An 8,786-nucleotide genomic window follows, 5' to 3' on the forward strand; every position below is an offset into this window, starting at 1 on the left:
AGTTAATGATCTGACAACCCACGCCGATTTGACAGCTTCCGACGATTTGACAACTCTCCAGTTGTCTGCACCATTAATGGTGGGACCATACCGCATTCTACTATAAAATGGGGTAAGGCAACAGTCTTGGTAAGCATGGATAAGCTCTCTGAAGCACCTCTAAGCTCTTGAGCTCTCTAGCTCTCTCCCTCTCGCTGAGTTCCACTGTTGCCTAGTCTCCTCTCTGACTTGACCGTCGGAGAGTCCCCGTCGGAGGCATCTCCGATCAGTGAAGATTTTTCTTGCAGGTGCGCGATCCCGACGATCGGACGACGGAAAGATTGACCGCAACAATTAGCAATCTCTCTTATTCTAATGACAATAATGAATAGCCCCATCCACTTAACCTGACTAGCTTCAGGCAACTTGCAAGTGAATGGATTGACCTGTGCTCTAACCTACTTCAGCTTGACCTGTGATATCAAAGATATATTCAAGCATGAGTCAAACTTAACTGCGAACACTTAGCTTGGTTTACTTCCAGGATGCTAACAAATTGAACTTATGCTTTTAGTTATTTTTTCGAGAGAAAGTAGGGGAATCCATGCACACTATGATTATCTATGTCTCGCCACTTGGAGATGCATCATCCTATGCAAAATCATTGTTTGCCAAGTATTCAGCATGGCTCATGCATAACCCTAACCTAAAACATAGCTTGATGTGGGCTTATTTCTTAGTCAGGTGAGCTTGAATAAATCTGTTATCAAGTCAATCATGGCCAGGGAGAACTTGGTATCAAGCGAAACAAACCCGTAACCCGACCAAAACCAACCCATTCACGCACAGCTTGTTCGATGATTCATCTGCAGCCGTTCATGGGCAGATCTAATGGTGATCTCTTTTTCGGGTGTAACGTGCATCTTTGGTTGCTGACTTTCCATCCCCCGGATATAAAGACCTTGGCTTCGAAAGCTGAAGGCCTCCATTAGGGTTTAATCCGCAGCGAAGCAGAACAGATGGTAAGCCGACTTCTTTCTCTCGTCGCCGATCTTTTCTTCTTGTGTTGCTTCGAAACCCTAACTTCATTGGTCCATGGTGGCGGCGCCGCCGATCGCAGGGTAAGGGAACGGGGAGCTTCGGGAAGCGGAGGAACAAGACCCACACCCTCTGCGTCCGCTGCGGGCGCCGGAGCTTCCACCTTCAGAAGAGCCGATGCGCCGCCTGCGGGTACCCGTCCGCCCGGATCCGCAAATGTACAACCCTCTTCGCAAGCTTCCACTCTCTCTTTTCTCCTCCGCCGCCGCCGCCTTTTCTTGCGATCTTTGTGGGGTTTTGATCTTTCTTTTTTGTAGATAACTGGAGCGTGAAGGCGATTCGGAGAAAGACGACCGGGACTGGGAGGATGAGGTACCTCCGCCACGTCCCTCGCCGCTTCAAGAGCAACTTCCGTGAAGGTACTCATCCGGACCCCTCTCCTATTTAAAGACACCGATTTATTGATTCTGTTTTTGTTTTTTTGTTTTTGTTTTTTTTTTTTTGTGGAAAATGGTTCTTGAATTTGATTTAGGTACTCAAGCGGCTCCGAGGAAAAAGGCGGCGGCCTCTGCATCCTTCTAATTTTTGAAAAAGAGCGAAATTTATATTCATAATTTTGTGATTTCCCGTTATTTAGCTGAACTTATGCTGCTATTGTTTGCTTTTCTTTTTACTGAGAATGTGGGTGTGGCTTCGATCTTGTCTGATTAGAGACTTACTGAATGAAGGCAGTATTTTTCTTTTTATTTCTATATTAAGGGTTATATTGTGATGTGGTTGTGGATATCGGTAGCAAATACAAATTTCTTAGAAAAGCTGCAGGCTATGAAAATCATTAGGTGGCTTTTGTTTCTTGGAGCTGGCTTTACAAGGCTGGTCAAATTGGATGAATTATTCAGGGCGTTCGACGATGCCTTTTTTGACAGGTAACCTCATAACTGTCTGTTGAAGGAGATTTAGAATAAAGTAGATTGTTCACTAATATTTCTAAATCGTCCTAGTGTTGTGTGCAATAAATTTCTTGTCGAGTTTGCTTCTATTACGTGTAAATTGGCCTTGCAAGTTTGATTTAATATTCTTCTCTCTCTCTCCCCATTATTTTTTTTTTTTCCAAACGTTGTCATGTCCCATGCTGGTAAATGCCTAGGTGTAATATATTTTCTACATCGCTTGTGTGATTTTGGCCTTCTGATTTTAATGATATTGAAGATGTTGCTGACGTCATGGAGGGGGCATGGACATCAGTTGGTTTGTAGAATCTTTTTTTTTTTTATTTATTTTTGCTCTTTGGTGTAGAAGGGCCAAAAGGCCTTCTAAAGGTAAGTATTCACCATATGATCATCATAAAGCCTGAACACAAAACCCTAAATCCATTGTGATTTGTTGGAATAATAAGCCACAAAAGAAGTCTAGAAATTATTAAGTTAGTAGGGGAAATGAGACATGTAGATTAAACTTGGGTATGTGAGAAGAGCAAGGATACCTAAACCTTGGTGAATCATGGTGATGTCAATGGATAATTGAAATTATTGAAGTAGGACTGGACCATTAGATAACTGAAGGAGAATGCCATTGGGAAGGATAATTGTGGTTGAAGAAACTAGCAGTTGGACTATGGAAAATAACAAAATTTTATATGATAGTAGAAATTTGAAATCCATTTATGATAATAAGGGTGATGTGGAATCTCGCAGCAATACATTCCAATGTTTATGATGTTACAAGAGGGTGATAAAATAAAATGATGGTTAGAAATATCTGATTGAATTGGGCTAAGTTGAGGAATGAATTAGATGCTTTTGGGTCAATCTATATTGGAAGAGTAGAGTAAAAACTTAAACAGTAAAGGCTGCAATACTTCATAGAAGTCGGGTAATTAAAGAAGGTCCAGGAATATATGTGTGATAGATATTGACGACGGTCCAGGAATATATATGTGATAAGTATGTGGACATTGAGGAGGCTTTAATGTAATACAGAAAGGGTAGGATGAGGCATGAATATATAGGACCAAGTGTAAGACTTGCATTAATTGCTTAAGATAATATCATTTTTTTCCAACAATGATGTGAGGAGGCCCCATTAAACATAGGGTCTTTGATACATGTCTAAGGGTTTAGGGCCTGCAAAGAGTGGAGCACATCAGGTTATTTGGACGAAAATTGTGAAGAAAGTTTTGGAAAAGCTTGCAATTTTTAGTCACTGCAGCCTATTTTAGGATTGAATGTTTTATTATCAAAGTCCAGGTTACTAGGGAAGGTCTTGTTCCTTATTGTAGCTGTCATTTTATCCATTACCATAGATGCATGAAAAATTGTTCCTTAATATGAGGATTTTTGGTTGTTAATTTGCATTTCTTATAGCATTTGTTGATCTTATTTGATATTTATGAGGGTTAATGAGGAGCTAAGTTTTTAGTTCAAATTGACGAGGTAAGTCTCACATGATGGCTTTTAAAAAAAATCAGGATCAACAAAGTGCATAGCATGTAGTTTTAAAATGATTTTTTTTTTTTTACTAGATGTGAAATTAAAATGGAGGGGATATATTTTATGCATTGCATCTTAGCCATCTTGTTGCTGCATAAAATATGAGGATATAAATCAATTACTCCTGGGTCAGTGGTACTGAGTTGCGTATCTAGAGTGCTACGAGCTTGTTGAATGCCTGGTAAACTTCTTGTGCTTATATTTGTATGCTAGTTATAAGAATGAGTCTGTTGTATAGGTTGGAATGTTATGCTGTTAGGTCATTGTTATGCCTTGAAGGCATGTTATGGTTTGTGCAACGATATTCAGACACGATGGAAATCATGTAATGATTGTGGATGCCTAACACAAAATTCATGCAGTCTACGTGTCGCAATTCTTTTTTTTTCTTCTTCTGGTTTTGGTTTTTTATTTTTATTGTTGGGGGGGGGGGGGGGGGTTGTGGGGTGGCGTTCAAGCTACCTGACTTTATGGAAGAAGAAAGAATTTCAGAGAACAGAACAGGAGAATTTATTAGGGGGAGACTTCCTAATACGGCTAGCTTCGGTAAAATGGAGTAGTAGTTTTTATTACAAAGAATGGATCAATCTGTAAAAAGATTTAATACAATCCTTAAGACATGAATAGCTAGTAGAGGAAAATTGCATCATCTATGGACGTAGTTCTCACGTCTTTTGTCCGCCAGCAGAGCTTTTTAGATGATACATACTTGGATACAAGTGTAAATGATAGCAGGTGCTGCAACGGCTTGTCTTCAGCAGAACTGGGCTACATGATTATGAGAGGAGCTTATGAATAACACTAGGAATGGTAGTTAGAAATGGGTAAAGGATTTTATGACTATCACTAAGTCAAGAGACAGGCTTGCAAGCATTAATTGTTTCGGCCTTCCGTTAGGTGGGCTAGAAATAGTCCGAAGGAGGAAAGATTTTTGACCTCCAAGTCAAAGGGTTGGAACAGGGTGATAGAAACCATGAGAGGCCTCAAATGGGAAGAATAGGGGACATCAAGGTTACCTTCGTTTGGAGGATTAGACCCTGTATGGGAGTCAGTGTAGTTGCTCTACAATGACTGGCGCCAAGTAGATGGTACAGTGCCTTTTTCGATTCTCTTCCTATTTTTGGTTTCAAATTTCTTTGTATGCTCCAGATGGATGTCAGCACCTACCAGCGGATCCAGATGTATGTTGAAGAAATAGTATTTGCCAGCTTCTTTCTTCTCACAATATCTGAACATGGTGAATGCCATCCTTATCATTTACTTAAATGTCAGTAGCTGATGAAAATAATAATCATGTACTCTTTGCATATTGGATTGTCAGCATTAATAATATTGAATGGTTTAAGATTATCTTATTTGCAAGTATGATTGAAAGAATATCCTGAGTGTTTTTTTGTTCAATCATATCTGTGACGCATCACTTAGGTTTCAAGATGCTCACCTTGCAGGTCACCGTAGCTAGATATGTACTTCTGGATTTATACAGTTACTACTAGTAGCCCAATGTGAGGGAGATATCAGGCTGTACGGTAGAAAAAGGCTTATGTGGTCAAGGATTTTGGGATTTGGATTGGTGAAAGAGAAACGTCGGTTTGATTGAGAAATGGTTATAAAATATAAGTCATAGATGTTGTTGAGATGCGAGATGGAAAACATTGCAGATACGTTTAGATTGCGGAAAAAATTTTTTTTTTTTAAATGTTATTGTTGTGAAGTTAATTGTATGAAATATGATGTCGAGAAAAATGATTGTGGCATGTTTGATCGTAAGAAAGTAATTTATTTTAAAATAATTTATATTTATTTAAATATTTTTTAAAAAAATTATATAAAATATCTATTATATTTTTAATATAAAAAAATTATTCTATTCTATATTTTATCATAGTTTATATAAAAAATTATGATGGTTAAAAATATTTTTCATCATAGATTGTGGTGGAGAAGAATTTTAGATTGTGGTGGAGAAGAATTTGAGACGTTCATACGTTAAGTAACAAGAATTTAATCTCAACTAAGTTGGAAGGTGATAGAAAAATATATTCATCTTAGTCCTCATGTGTGTGATGTTCATTAGGTAGATTTGATATGGATATCTCTTCATACTCATAATGAAGTGTGCAGGCTGTGAAATTATCATCCAAATAAAAAGAAAAAATAGCATTCAAGTGTACAAGGCTGATATTTCTTTGAATATGGGGAAGCTGCTCTCATGTTTCGAACTTATGGCATCTATATCACAATAAAGCAATCTCATTGTTGTTTAAAGGCTCATTCTTATAAAATTATTTTACATGCAAGTATAAATTTGATGTTCCCATGATGAACATGAAACCTCAACATTGTTAGAAGACTGTATAAGATAATTTTTGTGATTCTCAAATATGCATACTTTTTTAGGCATGCTATTCCAGAAGGCATCGTCTGACCTCCATCAAAATTAAGCATATTTGTGGTATGCTTGTAGTGATTCCAACCACAAGCGCATACTAAGTTTTTTTTTTTTTTTTGATACAAATGAATGAGCACATCAAAATGATGTGAGTACAATCTATAAAGTCAGAAAATAAAAAGTCATGCAGGATTCGTGGACATGTCTCATCCTATTGCCAGGTCCACTTTTCGAACTGTTCACCAATCTAAGATGCGATCCAATCTGTCACACTATTTGCCTCTTAGAAAACATCACAACTGAATCATTAAGGATGGTCTTTATATCATGGAGGAGCAGATGAGCCTTCAGCTACTTTGTGTTGTTCCGGATTTAGTTGATAACAATGGTAGAATCTCCATCTATGAGAATCCTCTCCATTAGTAACTCCTGTTTGGCATAGATTATGTACATCGGTTCAAAACTTAACTCTCAGGACAGAAGGTTTAAAAAGATATGAGCTTTCCACTACCAATAACTAGCATTCAGATCTCTGATGATAGAGCTAGCATCATCTCTGTTATCCTTGACACTACCATCAAAATTAATTCTGACAAACGATAAAGATGAAGGCTCCTAAGATATGAAAATAATCTTCGAAATCACTGTAGAAGCAGCACGAGTCTTTGAAATTAGGGATGTCAAGAGATGAGCCGGCAGTGTCGAAATAGTTGTACTCTACAATCAAGCAAATAGTTCTCTTTAGAATCGGATGTACAGACACCACCTTAGCTTCCAAGACCAAGCTATTTTTGGGTAGTTAGATCTGATAGGTAACATATGCATCCTACCTCCTTAGTATAGGTCATCCACTCAGTTATATTCCGATTCTGACGGATCGCATCCAAAAAGAGATCGAGCCAAGGATCGCTGCTCGCCTCCTTGACCATTTGCCCTCCACCATATCAACCCCTTGAACAATGTAAGATGGCATGCTCCATCAACTCGTCCTCCAACTCACAAATTAGGCAAGAAATCGGAAGCTCTATGTCCTTGTTCTTGAGTAACGTACACATCAGAAGTCGGTTCTAAGCAACCTTCTAAAAAAAGAGCCTCATCTTGAGGTGAGCAGCTACTTTCTAGATCCAAGTAGCTTCGATCCTCCTATCAATGCAGACCTGCATATCTCGGAATTGAAAGGTCTCTCGTGGGAACCTTAGGGCAATATGAATGGCCCTACACCCTCAAATCCTGACTATGATAAACAAGAATCAGAATAACGAGAATCCGATCAATGAGCAGATCATCAAAAAGATAGGTGACATCCTATGCTCTCCAACCTCTATCATTGGTAGTGAACAAGTCACAAACCTGCAGATAATTATCCATCTCGATGCTGACGTAGGTCAACCAATGGGAGAGAGGCAGACTGAAAATCCAGACATCATAGCTCACATCAACTGAAGTATCGTCCCTAATCAACCATCTGACTTGGGCTAGTATTGCTGGGGCATAGGCACAAATCTCTTTTCAAATGAAATAGCAGTTGTGAATAGACCGGATCTGAGACCTCTAACTCCATATCCCATATTGAGTTCTCATTATCCTGCTCCACAAGCAATCAAGCTGGATAAGAAATCTAGCTGTATGTCCGGTGATCATAATCTCTCTCCTGACCAATAAAAATTGAATCCCAAGGTCCTTATCTCTCACAGGCTAGCAAACGACCTTCCAGAATAGCAGATGGAGCCCACGAATAGCTGCTCTAATCTTCTGAGACAAGAGCTCGGCACCACCATATTCGTTAAGATGTACACTGGAATGGAGCTCAGGATCGATCTCATGAAGGTCATCCTGTCCATCATGAAAAAGATGTTGATTTGCTAACTCTTGAGACGATCTTTGATTTGGTGCTCCATGGGCTTGCAATCGGCCCTCCGAAGTTGCGATCCCGTGATAGGAACCCTCAAATAAGTCAGGGCCTCAGTTTGCTTTTGGATCTCCAGCTTATCTCGAATTGTCAGCTTCATCTAGACCTTCATCTTGAGACTGAAGATGATTGTGAATTTTTGCATATTCGTAAGCTGGTCGTAGATTTGATAATAGACCTCAACAATGGATGCAAACACCTCATATTCCGAATCAAGCTCCAACCAATAAGAAGGCAGTCATCTGAAAAAAGATGTGAAAGCGTTTGGGTCCCAAGAACGGGCTAGTAGGGCTCCAACTCTTCGGCTTTCTTCTACAAATTTCTTGCTTTTATGGGTGAAATCTGGATAAACTGAAAATTAATAATACTAAATATTCAATATCTCAGATCTTCAAAGATTCTCATGAAAATATTTGCAAGTCTAGAATATTTCATTTTCGTATCAACCACGAATAGCATATAAAATCTGAATACATTTGGAATAAATCAAAAGGAACCCAGTGGAAGGAATCAATCAAGGGGACACCGAAAAAAAGGGAAAAAACACTGATTGAGCATCTGCTAAATCACAGCTTTCAGGTAATAATATAACAACAATGGAGATTGCATGACAAAAAGTTTGATTTATCTTCTGTCGAGAAAACACGGCCAAGTTCCTGTTCATTCTCCACTGCAATACCGACCATGAGATGAACACCTTAACGATGGGAAATGATGACATGAATGCTTGTTAAAAGTGGAGAGCATAGGGTAAAAACATCTGAGGACTAGCAACAATTGAGAATGGCGCGGTGTATTCTGTGTTGACATACTGAATTGTTGCTTTCCAAATAATATGCAGCCGTAAATGTTTCATCATAATTACTCCGGACTAAATTTTATTCCTTTCTTTCTTCCATCTTTCTTTCATCTTTTGATGTAAAGACGGGATTCCATCATCCAAAGTCAGGTTCATTTTGTAGAAAGATTTTTCTATAAC

The 8,786-nt window shown here is 38.7% G+C and overlaps 1 protein-coding gene across 1 annotated transcript; it reads left to right on the plus strand.

Annotated features, from left to right (window-relative positions):
* The first annotated feature begins 859 nt into the window (after positions 1–859).
* On the plus strand, positions 860–1,769 carry LOC140858426 (large ribosomal subunit protein eL37z). Its single transcript, XM_073259015.1, has 4 exons — positions 860–1,001; positions 1,100–1,235; positions 1,335–1,436; positions 1,550–1,769. The coding sequence occupies exons 1-4, from the start codon at positions 999–1,001 to the stop codon at positions 1,597–1,599; spliced, it is 291 nt and encodes a 96-aa protein (XP_073115116.1). The 5' UTR covers positions 860–998; the 3' UTR covers positions 1,600–1,769.
* Positions 1,770–8,786: the final 7,017 nt, after the last annotated feature.

Source organism: Elaeis guineensis, chromosome 6 (assembly GCF_000442705.2).
Source record: "Elaeis guineensis isolate ETL-2024a chromosome 6, EG11, whole genome shotgun sequence".
In the NCBI taxonomy this organism is placed as follows: Eukaryota; Viridiplantae; Streptophyta; class Magnoliopsida; order Arecales; family Arecaceae; genus Elaeis; species Elaeis guineensis.